This window comes from Pholcus phalangioides, unplaced genomic scaffold (assembly GCF_987345545.1).
Source record: "Pholcus phalangioides strain wild (caught in Gottingen) unplaced genomic scaffold, Ppha-v1.0 ptg000005l_1, whole genome shotgun sequence".
Taxonomy (NCBI): domain Eukaryota; kingdom Metazoa; phylum Arthropoda; class Arachnida; order Araneae; family Pholcidae; genus Pholcus; species Pholcus phalangioides.
In genome coordinates, this window is record NW_028301598.1 from 3,806,249 (window position 1) to 3,825,507 (window position 19,259).

The window sequence follows — 19,259 nt, forward strand, 5'->3', positions numbered from 1 at the left end:
AGAAGAATCGCGATAAAAAAATTATCACAAAAGAAGAATCACGATAAAAAAAATTATCACAAAACAAGAATCACGATAAAAAATTATCACAAAAGAAGAATCACGATAAAAAATTCTCCTAAAGGAAGTGTAAAAAGAAATTACGGAAAAGAAGAATCGCGATAAGAAAATTATCACAAAATAAGAATCACGGTAAAAAATTATCACAAAAGAAGAATCACGATAAAAAATTATCACAAAAGAAGAATCACGATAAAAAATTATCACAAAAGAAGAATCACGATAAAAAAAATTTATCTTAAAAGGAAGATCACGAAAAAAATTCTCATAAAAAATCGCAAATAAAAGGTCTCGTAAAAGAATCATCGCGAAAAAATTCTCGGAAAAAAGAATCATTAATAATAATCTCGTATGAAACACGGATCACAAATAAAAATTTCGTTAGCGATGGTTCACGAGTTGAATCTTCTTAAAATATGAGAAACGCGAGAATACCTGTGTCGTCACTGCCGAGTCACAAATCTTATACAGCTATATTAATATATATTATATTAATTATATATTATATATAAATTATATATTGCATTATATTACATATAAATTATATATTATATTATATATAAATTATATATTATATTATATATAAATTATATATTATATTAATTCTTATATAGCTATAATACCCGGCGCTGCTCGTCTTTTCTTCAATTACTGGCAGAATTAAAGAAGTGACGAACCATTTTAAAGGAGTATACAGTCGAGCCCCGTTGTAACGCCACCATTCGTCCCAAAGGATTTTGGCGGTATAACGAGTTTGGCATTATATCGGATCATGGTTGGAATAGCGTTTCGGAGAGGCTTCGTTGCATAAGTTAACCCGTTTATAATGAACAACTGTATCTCAGTGTCTTATTAGAGTTACTCCATAAAAAAATAACTTATTTTACACGCATTTAATTTAAAGATGGGAAAATTTATAAAATTTTAAAAACAGTACAATATTACTTAGATATTTCTTGATATAAAACTCAAAAGATACATATTTACACTTACCTCTGAAATTATTTCAGTTCTGCATAAATTTAGCGATGCATTTTATAAGTAAAAAATAAATAAATAAATAAATAAACAAAGGAAAACAATGGCCGCTGTGCTTTTTTAGTCCACTTTGGTTTGATATAATCACAAATTTCCCGTTCCTCAGATATTGAAAGAACACCTTTTAACATAATTTGAATGAAGAAAATCAAGGGAGATGATAGTACTGGAAATGTAATGACCAGCGAGTAAAAACATGCACTGTTGAAAAACTTCTCTTGGCAATCTTGAAAAAACTTGTGTAATACGCTAATTTTTTGCACACTTCCCCCATCAATAAATCTCGGTTTCGCTGAATACGTTGGTTGTTTTGGTTCCTACACGCATTCGGGTATTCAATGTGCTTTCTAAGACACCCCTGACCACACACCATACTTTATTTGTCAAGTTATTTTCTCTAAACTAGTGTCATGTTTACTGATAATAACAGTTGGAATGAGAAAAAGATAATTCCTCAACTCCTTTCATAAAAAAAAAAAAGCAAAATTGATGGCAGAAGAAATGTTGCAGAAATTTTCTTTGAAAATGACACATAGACTTTGTGTACATCCAAACAACTGCTGGCGTTGCAACGAGTTGGCGCTATAACAGTTTTTTATATTATACTCCTTACATGGATGATTTGTTCACTGAAAATTTCTGGCGGTAAGCGGGGTTGGCGTTATAATGGGGGTTCGACTGTACATGTCTGAAACGCATTGATAGGGAACCACGGTAACCAAAGTAAACATTCCGAAAGTGATTGTTGAGGTACATGAACCATTGTTTCCGGACGGTTTTTTGCCCATTTCGGGCATTTGCCCACCTCTGAAAAACTTTTAAAGTAGCCTATCGTTCAAGCTGTGTTCCATTTCGTATAGATGCAAAATTTGGCAACGATAAATCTAAAATTGTGGATTTGTGTAGAGAGCACACACACACACATAGAGAGAGAAAGAGAGAGAGAAAATCAATTTTATATACATACTAGAAGAGTGAAAATGGCGTCACAAACAAATGACGAATGAAAATCTCATATAATATCACGCGGAATAATTCTCTTTGCGAAGAGATTACAATGAAATCTCGTTCATAGATAAATCAGAAATAAAAGTTAAAACACACACGCACACGGATAACTATAAAAAAATATCTCGTACAAAACGAATAATAAATACAATTTCTAAATTGGGTAACTGGCAGCGAGTAAATCTCGTCAGATAAAAATTATGAGTTTAAAATTACGTAGAAATTTGGTTTAAAATAGTAACAAATCCATCAACAGATGGCGCAGGAGTGCGAGTGGCCGTCGAAGAGGCCCTGAAAGAAGAAGAAATCGGAAGCTGGCCAGTGCTTGACTCTTACTGGTCGGACGACAACTTCATCGAAAGGACATTGGCTTCTCTCATCAACATCGGAATGAAAGTCGCCTTCGAGATTCAAATCGTACGTGACCCACAGAACCCCAACAAGAACATGCTACGAGTAAGTAAGTCGTGTAATTCCAACAACACCGCGATATTTCTCCAATTTTCACGCGACATTTTCCAGTAATGCCAATATCATATTTATTTCTTAGATTTTGCCCAGCCACGAACTGTCCTTGATGAGCGCATCTGGCGACGCGAAGGAAGCCCAAGCCCTCAAGACGTACATCATATCCACTCTCCTGGAGCTACAGATTCCCATGAGTATGGCCGTCGAAGCCGCGGAGGACATAGTGTCTTTCGAGTCGGAATTCATACAGAGGATCAAGGTTTGTCTTCCCGTAGCGTTGGAGTACCTTAGAATGTGGAATTCCATTCGAATGTACCATTCCCGAACAATATTGAACCGGAAGTTTTTCCTTTTGCAGATGGCAAATCAGGAATGCGGGGATTCCACCCAGGACGACGAACGCCGCGTGCTGCGAGACGTACGCGTCGACAGCGTGCAGCAGATCCGTGACTACGTGCCAGAGGTAAGATCGATTCAGTTTTGACATGAGTTCATGAGCAGTTGAATTAAAGATACCTGCCCTGTTGGCAAACGATTATCCTTAACGCAAGGTACACAGGATCACCTGCGAATATTCTGAGCACGTGGTTGTCTCTACAAACTATTTTAACAATGAGATCACAAATGACTTTTATTTTCAGCGCATGATAACATTGCCACCAAAAAATGGAAGGAAAAACAAGGGCCTAAAGCATACATGCTTAACGCAAGGTCAGCGAGAAAAATTTGGCCCGCGACAAATAACCAAATCATTGGCCCCATTAAGAATTATCAAATAATGGCGACTTTGATAACATTTTCTAAATTTATCATTTTTACCGGCGATTATCCATAGTATCCAAGCGTCGATGATAAAAAGATAAATTTCCCTAAATTTATCACTTTTACCGGTGATTATGCATAATACCCAAGCGTCGTTGGTAAATAGATAAATTTCCCTAAATTTTTATATTATCAGTATTATCACCTATCTCGAAGTTAATTGAAACACTAATTAAAGACAGGATTTATTCTTTTTTAAATAACAATAAATTCTTCAACAATTCTAATAATCAGCATGGTTTTCTCTCTAATAGAAACACAGAATCTGCTCTTTTAAACTTTTCTGAATACATTTACAGGAATATTGATCAATCCAGAAATACAATAGGCATTTTTCTTGACATAATAAAAGCATTTGACAGTGTAAACCATGAAATATTGCTCCCAAAATTGTATTCCTATGGAATAAGGGGCAGTGCTTTCAATTTTCTCAAATCTTGTCTCACACACAGAACTCGAAAAGTCAAATGCAATAATTATTTAAGTAATGTCATGGAGATAATCAGAGGAGTCCCACGGGGATCTAATTTAGGACCGTTATTATTCATAATTTTCATCAATGATCTCCGTAATTTAAATATTAAAGGTAAAATCATCACATTTGCTGATGATACTGTTATACTTTACTCAAAAAAGAAGATCTCCCAACATTTATCACTTATATAAATAGTGACCTAATAACAGTTCGTAATTTGGTTCATTGCTAACGATCTCGTAATCAATATCTCCAAAAGTAAATTTATCAACTTTTGCTTACAAAATATTCCACCTATTTCCCATGACATAATTTTTCACGAACCAGTTTCTACTATCTATAATTCATGTAACTGTCAACGTCTAGATCAAATATCCACCATTAAAATACCTTGGTATATATATTGATCAAAATTTTAAAATGGCTCTCGCATTGTAATTATTTAAAAACAAAACTCCGTTTCATTATTCATAAATTATACAACCCGAAGCCATATGTAAACTAATCTTTTTTTGTTAACCTATTATCATTCAATGTTCCAATCACACTTACTTTATGGTCTGCCAATCTGGGGTAGTGACTATCTAACCACTTAATTTCCTTACAAAATAAAGAAAGCTATTAGAATTTTGATGGGAAATTACATCACTGTCTCAAATGAACTTTTTCTACACCTGAATATCCTACCCTTAAGGGAATTTATATTTTTTTAGACCCATACTTACCAAAAAAAAAACAGTTCTCTTTACCTTTAAATTCCTCACGATTATCAAATTATTAATCATTATTTCTGCCGACCTCCGTTGGAATCTCCATGTTGATTACCACTTTCATCTGTCTCCAAAAACTCTTTTTTTTTCTTCGTCGGAACCTCAAAAACTCCACCCGTCACCTTAGACATCTCTGCTTCCAAACCTGCATCCTTCCTCTACTCTCATATGCCTGTGAAATCAGGGACCCCTATACTCTCTCCAATATAGACAAATTAGAATCCATTCAAAATAAATCCGTCCGCTTCATTGTTAACTGTTGGTCACCCTCTGCCTCCGTCACAGAGCTCAAGCGCCAACTCAATATGCAACCGCTTTTTACCCGTAGATATACCTCTCGGTTATCCTTCCTTTTTAAAATTCTTTCTCCACGGTCATTTTCATATCGACACCTCGAACCTTCTAACTCCGGCTTCATACTTTTCAAAAAGAATTAACCATTCACAAAAATTAAAACCCATCTTTGCATCCACAGATTGTTTCACAAATTCAGTTTCTTTCCGCGAACAATAACCGACTACTACACCAACTCCGGTCATATATCGCCATACGGCAATTTCCAACCAGTGGAGTTGGGTGGGAAATGAAGGCTCCATCCACCGGTGGTCGCCCTAGACTCGGTAGGTAAAGAACATGCTTCTAATGTTCTATGCCCGGATTCGAACCCATGGACCTTGACGGTAACCTTCATAGCGGAAGACGAGCATCTTTACCACAGCGCCACTCGGGCACGAACAATAACCGACTGGAACAACCTCCCCCCAAACATTATTGATTGCGAAACTATTTCCGATTTTCTTTGTGACATCAATCATCTCTGTCTAACTTCATCACCGCATTCCCTTGTATAGGCCTCGGCCAAACAATATCGAATAAATAATAAATGGACATAATTTCATATACTTTCTGCCTTTAGTTCATAAAAAATATTCTCAAAAAGCATTTTAGAGCTCCTTCATTCCTAAATTTTATAATAACCTTCCAAATCATCTCATACAGTCACCCGCATTTTCGATTTTCAAAAAACTTCTTAAGCAGTACTTATTATAAATAGTCAATATTGAAAATTACACTTTTGATTTAATCTTCAAATTCACGCTCCCTTCTTTGCTACAGATTGACTTCCCACTACACAACTGGTTAAATTCTCATTTAAAATTCCCTTGCTGTCAAGTGCCTGTTGCATCATTTCAAATTGTATATAATGTCATGTTGATTTATAGATACTTTTTTATAAGTAATAAGGCACCCCCCAGCCCGTTGCATCATTATATTGTATTTTATATACAGGGTGGGCAAAAAATCCGTAGAAACGTTAAAAATCAATAAAATCGGGAAAAATAACCGAAATAAAAAACGGTTTGCAGGGTTAGGTCACAGGAATATTTCTAAGACAGGAAAAAAAAAATAACCAAAAAAAAAACAGCCGACAGGTTGCGCTGGTGCGAGTGACTTCGGTGGAAATATGCTAATGAGACGGTTATAAGAACTTGCGCTCCTAATCCACAACCAGTTCACCGTTGTAAACCGTGAAGCACACTGCACACTGTTGTTGCTGGATTTGTGACTCGCCTGCAATGTGTTGTCCCCTGTGGTAGTGGTGGTCACGTAGAACACATACTGCTGTAATACAGGATTTGGAGGCATTCTGTTCGTTATTTGCGTATCTTTTCTTTGACTTGTGTACGTCAGCGCCACCTAACGGCTAAAAAAAGTTCCCCTGACTTAGCGATACTTACCCTGTATATCTTATGCATTATATGTGTGTGTATTTTTTGGGGTTTTTTTTTAATTTTTTCATGACTAATAATCTCTTTCCTAAGCATTTTAATTATATTTCATATCGTGTATGGCAATTGTAATGTTTATAAATTAACTTCAATGTGACAGCCAGTATGTGACCTAGGTGTCTCCTTGGTGGTTTTCATTAATCAAATGTAAGGTTTTCTCATTAACCTTACATATTAATAAATTGAATTGATTTTAAAAAAAATATGATTCTAAGTCACGAAATGACAAATGATTCAAAGTCAATAAATTTGAATGATCTGTATTAGACGTATAGGCGATAAATGTGGTAGCCTTGTTCCACGTTAAAAAAGGAAAGAAAAAACGAAATAAGGGTAGGGAGGAACAGTACCAAGATAAATCAGATAAGAGAGTATTAGTGCAGTGTCTTACTTTTTTTACCCTCACCTAGGAACTAGTTTTTTTTTCATGTTCTTTTTCTCACTTCCATGTACAGTATACAGGGTGTCCTGTAAGTACTAGCGCGGTCTTAATCTCACCAACCGTCCCTCGTAGAGGTATGATTTCTAATATAAAAAACGGTTTTAACGCTGTTCTTTCCCAAACTTTTCTCCGTTTTTCGAATATCTCTGTGAATATTTCCCTCAGAAACATGAAATTTTCTTTGTTGGCATCAGGAGAGACAGGGCAATAACTTTCTAATTTGAAGTTGGAGAACAGAGGGACCGAATAAAAATTTAGATTTTTTTTTATTTTATTTTGTTGCACACTGTATTTCGACTCTCAAAACTAGTACGGGGCAATTTTTGAACGCCTGTTGAGCATGTTTTAAAACTGGAATCGTACCTCTACGACGGACGGTTGAGGAGATAAAGGCCTAGCTATTACTAAAGGACACCCTGTGCCATAGAAGGATTAGTTGTGAGAAAGCTACATTTTGTGTGTGGTAAGCTGAGGAGAGAGAACCACCACCATCGTTATCTCGTTAAGGTATCACGATGGTGGTGGGAGAACGGGGGGGAGGACACACACACAACTTTGTTTCATAGGGTTACATTAAGCCTTCACGATGAGGAAAACAAAAAGAGGTTAAAGAAACAATCAGCTGGATTGAACTTATTCCACTGGCGTTTGGACGCAACATTACGTCCCTGATCGTAAAGGGGGTTGATTCTTGTTTTCAAAAATTTCAGTGGGCCTCGTTGAAAATAATAATAATTAATACTTGTTTACCATACGTCCCATTCAATCAAACGGGATGTATGGTCAACGTACTTGCAAACGGGACTTTTTCGGATATAGTTATCAATCGGTTATTGTTATGAATAACCCACCGAGTCCCGATGCAATCACATTGAGCGGCATCGACTGTATCTGTATAATCCATCGGCTCACGAATTAGAATTTATAATCTAGAACAGACATAGTTTGATTGCTGGGTGGCCCAGTTCGAAACTTAATGAATATTATTGCTTTTGCCTTGTCAGCTGGATTGGAATCGTCTCATGGGTATCCTGTACCACGAAAACAAAGCTTTCACGACGCTGAAGAACGTCACCATCGAGATCTACTGCAGGAAATACATCAGGGATTTGACGGAGCGCTTGGTGCAGTTCTCGCCAAAGTATTATATAAGATCTCTCTCATGTCTGATGCTAATGCATATTAAGTACAAATTTTTACCTCTCCGTGGCGTTTTTCAATTGGCTTTTGTTCTTCTCTTTGGTACAGGACTGTCTATAATTATCTCGGCTGGAAATTCTTCTCGCCTTTCGTGCGATACTTGGGCGAGCCGTTCCGTACCCTGGCCTGGGCGTTCAAGAGTACGACCCTCCGGGAGTTGGCTGAGGCGCCGCCTCCTGTCTTCTATCCGCCGAAATGGGAAGACTGCCTGGAACTGCTCGAGTCACACTTTCTACCGGTCATCGCCACTGCTTACAGGCAGTACGAGGTCAGCGATAATGTATTGGATGAGGTAAGTAGGTGTGACTTTCCATTGGTTTTGCTATATCAGGGGTTCTTAATCTTTTTCATCCGCGACACAATCAACAACAAGACCAGCTTCGCTTGTATGACCCGTATTGAACCAACATATGTACAGGGTGGTTGCAAATAAACTGACGCTAATCAGGCATATGTACCTATTCTGATGGAGGTATTTTGAAGAAACTTTTGTGGATCGATCTCCCCGTTAGAACGTTTCGCCACAGAGAGCAACAGGCCTACAACGATACAGTTATTCAATTACTACACTTCATTCATAGTTAGTAAAACTGATGGCAGATGGCTCATTTTCTGAAGTTGGCAAATCTTGCCAACACTTTTATGGTGTCATTGGTAATATAATTTACTTACACTTCACAATTTTTTGTCCCTAACTGGCACCTTTACTTGCCTTTAAAAACTTTTCAGGCGGTTATTGACAACTTTGCTTGTCTTTGACAATTTTTTGTCCGTGATTGGTAATTTCCCTTTGACAATTTTTTTGGCCATCATTGGTAGTTTTACTTGCCCTTGACGGTTTTTTGTTCGTAATTGGTAACTTTACTTGTCTTTGACAACTTTTCTGGCTGTCATTGGTAATTTTACTTGCCTTTGACAATTTTTTTTTTTGGCAGTCATTGCCAATTTTATTTACCTTTGAATATATATATATATATATATTGGTTGTCATTAGTAATTTTATTTGGCTTTGACAATTTTTTTTGGCGGAAATTTTTTTTACCTTTAAAAATTTGTTTGACGGTCATTGACAATTTTACTCGCCTTCGAAAAATTTTTGGATGTAATTAGCAACTTCATTTGCATTTGACAATTTTTTGGCAGTAACCGGCAATGTTCAGTATCGATCCCAACTTCCTATATTGTCATGAAGGAAATATGGTCCCGCTGGGTATTTATCGTGTTGTTGTGTATGTTGATACTTTTCTACTGGAGCACCTTTCCGGGACTGATGGAACTCCTTGGCAGGCCGCATTTGGCCTGCTGGCTTTGTGCACCCCTGATCAAGACCAAGTGAAATAGAAGCATAGTTGTGTAGGAACTGACAAGCACGTTTATTGGCGAATTTCTACAGTAGAGAAAGGTGCTCTTCTGTGCAAGAGACAACACGGGTCCTCTCTTTTCTTTGCCCTGGGCAGTCTGTATTACGGGAAACCATTCCTGTCCTTCTTGATGAGCTCATTAACCGGAAGGAACTGACTGGGTGGGGCGTATATGAGCCCAGATCTCGTCATACGTGGCTGTCGGAGGATGTACGTCAAGTTACGCTTCGCCGCGGCTTCCCCGGGCAGGACGCAGTACCTGCAGCTGTCGACGGACGGGTGCCTCTCCGGTCGACGGTCATCGGGAAAGAAAATCCAACGCAGGAAACGCTTCAGTTTCTCAAAGAAGCTCTCGCGGTGCTCCACTTCGATCGGCGCTTGGGACCTGGAGACACAAAACCAACCTCTCATATGAACAGACTCAACCAATCACGAGCTCTAAAAAAATAAGTAGGACGGCATTCGTGGGGAATTCACAGGGCAGGCGTGGATTCGCGGGGGGGGGGGCAATTGGGGTGATCGCCCCACTCCAGAGCTGAATAATATCGGAAAATCGGCCAGGTGTGCACAATAAGTCGCCACTCCCGACGCACCGGTCTGGATCCGCTTCTGTCGGGGACTGTGGGGCGCTCGTGATGATTAGATTTATGCCATCATTATCGAGATTAAGTATGTGAATGTATACCTAGCTGCTAGTTAGGTACGGATCCATGGTGGGGGGAAGGGCGATGAGGGCGAACGCTACTTCCAAGAACCGATTATAAGACAATAAGTCTGTCTCCCGATGAAATATGGGACAGCCATACGGACCTACTCAATTAGTCACCCCTTACTAGCACACCGGCCTTGGATCCCGGGCCTTCTTAATCTTTACCACACACCAATCCCGGTCATATTGCCTTACACCAATTTGCTACCGATCGAGTTAGGGTGAAAATGAAGATGTGCCATCTACCAGTTGTCACCTCAGGCTCGGTAATGGAAATAACATGTTGTTTATGTTCTCAGTTTCGAACCCGCGGACCTGACGGCAACCTCCATGGGGGTAGACGAGCATCGATGTGGTTGCGAACACCATCTGGCTGGAAGTACCTGCCTTCCAATTTACATACGTTTACCCTCAAGAATCGTAGTACCAGATCGTATTATCATCAGATTCCCGGGTCATGGCCGGGTAGCCCTTGCGGTAAGATGGCACTGACCGGATCCGTCCCTGTACCAAGCACTTTCAACTGCGTAGGGGGGAACCCGTAACATCACTTTACATAACCGCGGGAGCAGGTCCGGGGTAGGCGATCGTCCCTCCCAAGATCCGGATAGTATAGGTCTGTCCGGTAAATTACGGAACAATCCTCCGTCTTTGAATTGATGGCACGGATATAGGGCGGGGGGTACCATCGCTGCTCCATCAAATACGATATTACCATGATTTTGTGGAAGAAATCAGTCTCAAAGAAGATGTAGGGTGGGTACGCAAGTGCTTTCCTCTCCACCTACTGTCGAAGTTGGATCCTCCTCACTTGGAAATACTCAGATTTCCAGTAGCTTGGAAACTGGACGACTTGAGTTGCCCGTTCTCCTACACCCAGCGCTATTAATGAAATTTCAAATCCCAGGAGACTTAGCAAAAATCAGTTTTTCTCGCTGTTTTTAGTTTCACTCAATCTCAGGAATCGAGCCGTTTTAATGTGTTCGGGTTACCCGGGGTCGAATAGTTTTTTTTGGGGCCCCAATTTAATGAAAACTTTGAGGAAGAGAAAGTTAGCCTCTCAAAAAATTCATGTGATTTCCTGAAAATTTAGAACTAATAAAAGTTTTGAATTGATAAGGAAAATAATTGCTGGAAATTATTGAAATTTCTGAGTTGATTAAATAAAACAAATTCAGAATTAATTAGTGTGAAATAATTTTTATACCCTGGGGAGCCTGGGGATTCGGGGCGCTTTGAGCCAAACATTAGGGCTGGAAGAGATATCGGCAACGGGATAAGTCCAGTGGTAAAGTTCTGGCGTTCATTCATTCATGGGCCAACAATTAAGATGTCACTGCACAAGACTATAAATAATTATCTTGGTGGTCACAATACTGGAGTCGCGAGGGGACTATCACGAACATGTCACCACCAAACATGTTTTCTAGTCGTCAGTCCTCCAATATCCTCGTCTGAGTGCCGCCATACAGATGCACTTGTTGAGTCGCCTGGATAGTCTTTTAGTAGCTAGCTTAGACCAATAGGCGGCTACAGCTGTTGAGGGGGGCAGCTGCATAGAAAATCCTTGGCTTTAAGTGAATTTACACGACCCAAGTCGAAAGCTTCCGCGAATCTAGCTTGAGTCGTGGCCCATAGCTCAAGAATCCCTGGCTGTAAGTGTACACCATATCTCGCAAAGCCTGGTTTGGGTCTTGATCCATAGCTCAAGAATCCGCCGCTGTGGCGGTCGAGTGGAGCTTGGGTCGTAAAGACGGGCTCGTATTGCGAGGTCCCGGGTTCGAACCCCACCGTCGCCACAGTGATGGTCGGCTGAAGTTGGTTTTCTGTGGCTCCCAACATCCGATTTCCCCTTTTAAAAAGTCTCGCCACAGAGAGCAACAGACCTACAAACGGTACAATTGTAATTAAAACATTACACTTCACTCACTTTACTTCTGAAATATAGATGGCAGCACTGAAAAATTCAACACAACACTAGATATACGCACTCAGACTGTTAGATACACACACACCACATACACTTCCGCACAACTCACTAGGTAGTAAATTCCCCATAAATGGTGATAGACCTGAGTTATGCTCGGTTTGAAGGAAAGAAAGAAAGCTCAAGAATCCCTGACTGAAAGTGGATTTGTACGACCCATCTCGAAAGCCCTGCGAATCAGGTTTCGGTCATGACTTATAGCTCAAGAATCTCTGGCTGTAAGTGGAATGATTCATCTAGGAAGCCTTGGCGGTCCAAGTTTTTTGGTCCCGACCAATAGGTTAAGGACCCCTGCCTCAACTTGTACAGTCGCTTTCCACTCAGGCATAGCTGGAAAACGATTTGATCACGATGGCTTTTAAAAATTAGATAAGGGGAGGGGGGTGAAGGACGATTGATTAAGCAAGCCAATCAGAATGTCTGAAAAACTGAATACTGACCTACAACTGTCGTCACTTGCGCGTGGTTGCCTCTTTGATGTTTTAGCACGACGCGGACGTTCGTCTTGGACCACCACCTCTTCGTCGTTTTCGGCCGCCTCCGGTTCCCTTCGGAAGAACGAAAACATGGAACTGAGCTCCAGCTGGGCGTTCAATCCTAGCTGTGACGAGTCCATCAGATGCGTCCTGTAGAAAGACGTGAACACGAACGCTGCTGTCGGCCAAGGATAGAAGCCACAGAAGGAGAAGTAGTTGATGTGCAGCAGCACCGGCCATACGATCTGCGTCATCACGAACACCGACCCGAGCTGGAACGAAAGACGGGAAGCGATGCCTTTCTTTTTTAATAATGCAACTTATATTAGGTTGAATTTACGGATAATTCAACGACAACAATTCACCTCTAGGAAAGTTCACCGAAAAACAATTCACTGACAATAATTCACCACCGAAAATTCACCGACAGCAATTTGCCGCCACGCAAATTCCGATACATAAATTCACCGCTATGAAAGGTCACCGAAAAACAATTCACTAATGGAAAAATCACCGAAAAACAATTCACCGACATCAATTCACAGGCGGAGAAATCACCACTGGGAAAATTCACCTCCAGAAAATAATTTCAGAATCAGTGAGAGAGAGAAAAATAACATGAATCAATAAGAAAAATAATTTCGTAATTCATTATAGAAATTATTTCGTTATTAATAAAAGAATAACTGCATAGTTATTCAAAGGAAATTATCTCAAGCTTTATTGAGATAATTTCAGAATTACCGAAATAAATAATTACAGAATCATTCAAAGGAATTTCACATTGAAATTAATCAGTAATTGACTAGAAATGTTTCCAGAGGATTAGTGAGAAAAAAACTATTTCAGAAATAATCAAAATTGATAATTAATAAAATAAATAATTTCAGAACAAATACAAGTCTTCAATTATTTTTGCCCGTCTGACCAACACCTCTTAGAGATAGGAGGCCCCCCGCACGCTGCTTGTGACGTCAGTAAGTAGTCCATTTTCCCTCAGAATATTCGGGGGAAAAAAATTCCCTGCTCGTGCCAATATCATCGTCGTGAGGAAAAGAAATGATCGGGCTCAGAATTGGCGATTTCTATGCCCCATATCCAATCACTATGCGTTATTTTTGAGCCAATCAAGAAGATTCTACGCCAAAATAAGAAGAAACGAAATAAGATGCTGTGTTTCAAAATGTGGCGAACTTGCTAAGTAGTCTGAATGACGTTTATGGCAACCCGTGCGGAGGCCTTCTATCTCTAGGAGGTGCTGGTCTGGCCCTAATTGGCTCTTCCATTAAGATGTCACTATAAATAACATGAATAAGTCCTTGTAAATCTAGATTCCTCTTGAACAATTATAAAAATCTCAGTATGAAATAGGGACCCGCGGGCTTCATGGGCAATAATTTCAATTTGGCCCTCAGTGTCTAAAAGGTTCAGAAGACTCCACCCCACAAGTGTTATACAATAAGGACTTTCCTCTTTGCCCAGCAAAAAACTCTGTGTACACGGAAAAGCATTCTCAGACTCAATTCATATTCTGTAAACATATTCGCTATGAAAAAAATGGTGCCTTTCTTGGCCACTTTTGTCCATAACCAATAAACGGGTAAAAATAAAATTTTATGAGCAAAAATATGCCTTCTAGAAAATATTGAAAATAACTATATAGTACAGTTTTGCATTACATGTAAAAAACATCATTGAACTGGAGCTCCTGTCACCTATCAAATAAAAAACACAACTGTTGTAATTCTTTGATTGAAATTGATGACCTCAATTAACGTACAGCATAAAAAAGGAATATAGTACGAAGTTGATAAGTATTTTATGAGCAATGAGATATATATCAGTTAAATTGTTCAGTTTGCCTCGAAATTTAAACGGGTATTGTTTGTTCGGTGTAAAGTAGTACGAGTGAAACAGGCATGGAAGAGTCGGTCCTTCTTGGCTCTTCGTAATGTTGTCGAAGAGGATCTACATTAGAAACACTTTCTTCTTGCGGGAAATTTACTTCTATTATTTCACTACAAACAAACAACAATTGTTGAAGTTTCGCGGCAAACTTGATAATTTAATTTATTTTATTGCTCAAAAAATATTTATCAATATCATACGATAGTTAATTTTTCATGCTGCACATTAATTGAAAACCAGTCATCAATTTCAATCCAAGATATATAATAGTTGCGTTTTTTACTCCATAGATGGCAGCAGCAGTTTCAGTTCAATGATATATTTTGGTATATAAGGTAGATTTCCGTTTTAACGAATACCGTTATAGCGAAAATCTCGTTTTAACGAAAACTTTTCTAACCCCCCCCCCCAAAAATAAGTTTAATAGGAGCAATGTAAAAATCTGGAATTCCTTTATAACGAAATTCCGTTATTACGAAGTGATTTCTCTGGCCTCTTGTTACAACGGGGTTCGACTGTAATACTGCACTGTGCAATTGTTTTCAGTATTTTCTAGAAGGCATATTTTAGCTGATAAAACTTTATTGTTACACGCTTATTGGTTATGTATGTGGACAATAGTGAAGAACAAGGAAAGGGTTCCAAGGTGACGTCTTCAAAACGTTTTCAAAAAATTACCACAGATTCTACTCATTTACATATGTACAAAAATATAAAAAAATCTGGCGGAATAATTATATGGGCCACTCAAAAAACTTGTAAATACAGTATCTACCGCTTATATATAAGAATCACTGGTTATAAGAATCAACCCCTTATAAGGATCAAATCACAAAACGAAAACCAAAAAACGTTTCAACATAGGAAAATCATCGATTATTAGAATCAGATTTCCTCTTATAAGAATCAAAACAATTTTTCTCGCAAAAACTGCTACCGTTTATCCGAGAAGTTTAAACTTGGAGAATGTTTTTGATTATTCACAAGGTTATTTGGAGAACTATTTATTGTTACTTTTACCTCTTTGTAATAAAACCAACCCATATTGACTGTTGCCCCCCCCCCCCCAAAAAAAAAAAAAAAAAAAACTTTGTAGTGACGTGAGCTTCTTTCCATTGAATGACAGAACGAAGTTTATGGTTTAAAAAAAAAACTGGACTTTTGTCAACGAAGTTACTGACAAGTGAATTTATTTAGAGCAGTGTTTTTCCCGAAAAGGGTAATATCGCCCCCAGGGGATGGTAGAAGCTACGGGTATCACATCTTATGGATTGGCTTGAGTTGGAGGGGCGATGATTGAAAAATATTCTGGGGGGCGATGGAACGGAAAGTTTTGGAACCCCTGATTTATAGTTATGTGCAAGGACAATGGCCCCATATCCTGGAGCAGAGCACCCAGGTTGGAATCTTTGGTGGGTCTCCTGGCCAGACTTCTCAAGGGGGCCCTTCTATAGTGAATTTATAGCTTGAAAAAACAAAAAATGAGGAGAATCATCCCGGATCCCAGGGCTGAAGCCCTGTCAGACCCACAATTTGGGGGGGGGGGCATGACAATGACAATAGTACAGTAGTAGTATAGCTACTTTGTAACATTTCAGTCAGTCTACTTTTGGCATCGAACAATATGTCTGAGGATAACGATATACTATAAATATTTAAACTAATTTAGAATTTTAGAAATTAAAATATTCAATAAAAATTGATAAGCTTTATTTTTTCGGTTTTTACACTAAAAACATCATAATCTCGCCTGAAGGCCCCACCCCAATCCTTCCATGTTCCAGTAGAAACTGAAAGAATAACAGCAAAAACATTTCCGGATATAAGGATCAACCGCTTATAAGAATCCAAATGGCTAAACGAAACGTGATTCCAATAAGCAGCGGCTACTGTATTTACATTTTGAACGACAATAGAGGCCAAGAACGAATTAAAAAATCCCCCAACCCTAGAGTGACATCATTCAAACAACACGTGATCAAATACAGCAAAGAAAAAGAAAAAAAAAAAGGGAAATAATTAGCTTCTCTAGAACAGAGAAGCTGGAGGAAAGAAGGGGAAATAATTTTTTTTATAGATATCACCAAGGAGGGCGAGAGGCGATGAGTAGCCGACTGCTATTAATTTTTTGTGGCTTTAGTAATTGCATTCTGCTGCTAACGTTTCTGTTTTTGTTTTTTTCTGGGTGAGACGAATGTGCTTAAATGTTTTCATAATTTTTGGGGATGACACCTTGGGAACCTTTAATTTTAGGTAAATAAGTTAACACAATATGGATTTTTAGAGTTTGAGAATGACTTAGAATCCTTCCATGTACACAGAGATTTTTCTGCGCAGAAAAAAATTCCCCAAATTGTATAAGGTATTATGTTATTTGTCATTTCGTACCGATATTGAAATTCTATGGGCAGAGAAACAAGCCTGTGCAGTTGAGATAAAAGACAATGCACCCCCATCTGGGAGGGAAAAAAAGTTACAGGGCATATTTTACGCTGGAATAAATGTTTTCTTTTCCCCGCAACCATGTCGGTCCTCATAATCCCCCCACCATCCTGGAGCCAGGCCCCCCCAGACCAGCTTCCCCCCGTTGCTCGCGAGCACCACGGTGCTCCGCTGAAATACCTTGAGTGCTCGATGCTCCTGTCCGATTTCGTGCTCACGAGCACTTGATCAACATCCTAAGTAACTCGTAAAAACTGCATTGAAGGATTGAAATCATCCTGATTTCATTCTTTGGTATGTTAAACTTGCAGTGAGGGTGCTCTTCTTTTGATGTCGGGTACAGGAAGCGCTTGCGACTAGAAAAAGGTTGAAGACCTCTGCCCTAGACAAATCTTTGGTGGAACCTCCTCTGTCTTGAATTTATGGTGTAAAAAAAACAATAAGATTTGTCCCGGCCCTCATGCTAGAGTGTTGCCAGCTCTAACCTTGCAGGGGTCATGGGTGCTCAGTTTTATCATTGAGGATAGATGCTTGATTTCGTGTTCAAGAGATATTCCCCGACAACTCAGATGAGCACCCTATGATTAGCATCATCACTGTTTCAGCTAAAGCATTTGTCACACAGTGTTCTTGTATGGGAGCTTTTCTTCTGGTGATGGTTATAATCGAAGCTCTTGATTCGTGAATATGCTTCAAATTACGCTGACAGGGGCTCCAACACCTCGCGCATCCCAACCATGAGTTCAACCGTGTACGGCACGGAGACCTACGGCCCGCACTGTTGAATAGTGGCTTCCACGATAAGATCTGCACAATTATTATTGACGATAAATATGTATATTAAGAGAGGTGGGGACTAAAACTTCTTTCTTTTTTGGCCTGGGGCTATGATGCTGTTGAGACGGCAGTAGACACACACTTTTTTGGATAAATATTCAAAAATTAGTTTGAGTTCCGTATAACAGCCTCAATATCATCAAAGAGTTCCGCAGAACAACCTCATTATCATCAAAGGATTCCGCAGAACAGCCTCATTATCATCAAAGGGTTCCGCAGAACAGCCTCATTATCATCAAAGAGTTCCGCAGAACAGCCTTACAACTATCAAGGGTTTCGCGAAAAGCTTTACGTTGGAAACCCCTGAGCTAGAGCCACACTCGTGTCCAGCCTAGCCCAATTTCCATTCGCAAATATTTTCACCTAATGCTTGCGTCCCACTGTTGAAATGAAGTACCAGCGGCATAGGCTGGCTACACACTGGCCCAGCCTGGATCAATGTTCCTTGGCAATTATTTGCTTCCAGAACACTCTCCATGTTGTGACTGTTGTTGTGATTCGACCAATGCGTAGCCCAGACAGATTGGAAGACGGGGAAAGAAGGCGACTCGGGGATGGGGACTGGAAGGTCCTTGTCTATCTCTTCGACCAGCCTTCCAATACTTTCCAGAATTTGTCGATCAGTGTCAATAGCGGAGCGGCCACACTACTCACCCACGACCAACTTCGGAATGTATTGGGCTAGGCTGGACACGCGTGTTGCCCCTAGCTTTACGGAATCATAGATGGGAAATAAAAATGTATCTTAAGCGTACTCACGATTACGGCTAATCTACTCTTGGGGTTATCGAGATAGCCACGGTCCTTGGCGAGGTTCTGTAGGTACTTGATGCCGCTCATCGAGAAGAGGACCAACGTGATGAGGTAAGAACCCATGTTCATGGCAAGCCTCGTGGTCAGGTTCGAGTCCAGATCCAACAGCTTCCACCGGTAGGGCATCGGGGCCAAGAAGCACTTGACGAACAACTCGAAGATCTGATCGTTGAATGACCACATGACGAAAAACTCACTCTATGACTACCTCTCCCTCTCTCCCTGTCAATCTGTCAAATTTCAAATGGTCAAGCTTATTTTAGGGACACTCTTTAACTTCTGGCAAACACTGCGCTCGAGAACGGTTATCTAACTGCGAGTGTCGGGTGAGTCCAACCATCGCCTCAACTATCTAAACTACAGAACTCAAAAGAACCGATTGTTGGAAAAAGCATCTAGTCGGATCCTCGACTGTTGTGGATCGTGTGCGGAAAATTTATCGCTAACAATTCACCAAAAGAAAAATTCACCTCCACGCAAATTCACTGACACGACATTTCACCGCTAGGACAATTCATCGACAAAATCACATAGTGGTGCAGTTATATAACTCAAGCAGATACAGAGGCGTAATTACAGGGGGTGAGGGCTGAAAGGGCTGCAAGTTCGGAGCAGCGGCAAATTTGAGGACGAATGAGTCAAATTCACACCTG

The 19,259-nt window shown here is 39.7% G+C and overlaps 1 protein-coding gene across 1 annotated transcript in view; it reads left to right on the forward strand.

The window, feature by feature from the left end:
• The window catches only part of LOC149085747 (neprilysin-1-like), a 107,622-nt gene that overhangs the window by 64,783 nt on the left and 23,580 nt on the right, over positions 1–19,259 (forward strand). The window contains exons 6-10 of the mRNA XM_089232142.1: positions 2,363–2,562; positions 2,657–2,833; positions 2,933–3,037; positions 7,878–8,014; positions 8,122–8,365. Of these exons, the coding sequence (XP_089088268.1) occupies positions 2,363–2,562; positions 2,657–2,833; positions 2,933–3,037; positions 7,878–8,014; positions 8,122–8,365 (863 nt within the window). The remainder of the gene's footprint in view (positions 1–2,362; positions 2,563–2,656; positions 2,834–2,932; positions 3,038–7,877; positions 8,015–8,121; positions 8,366–19,259) is intronic.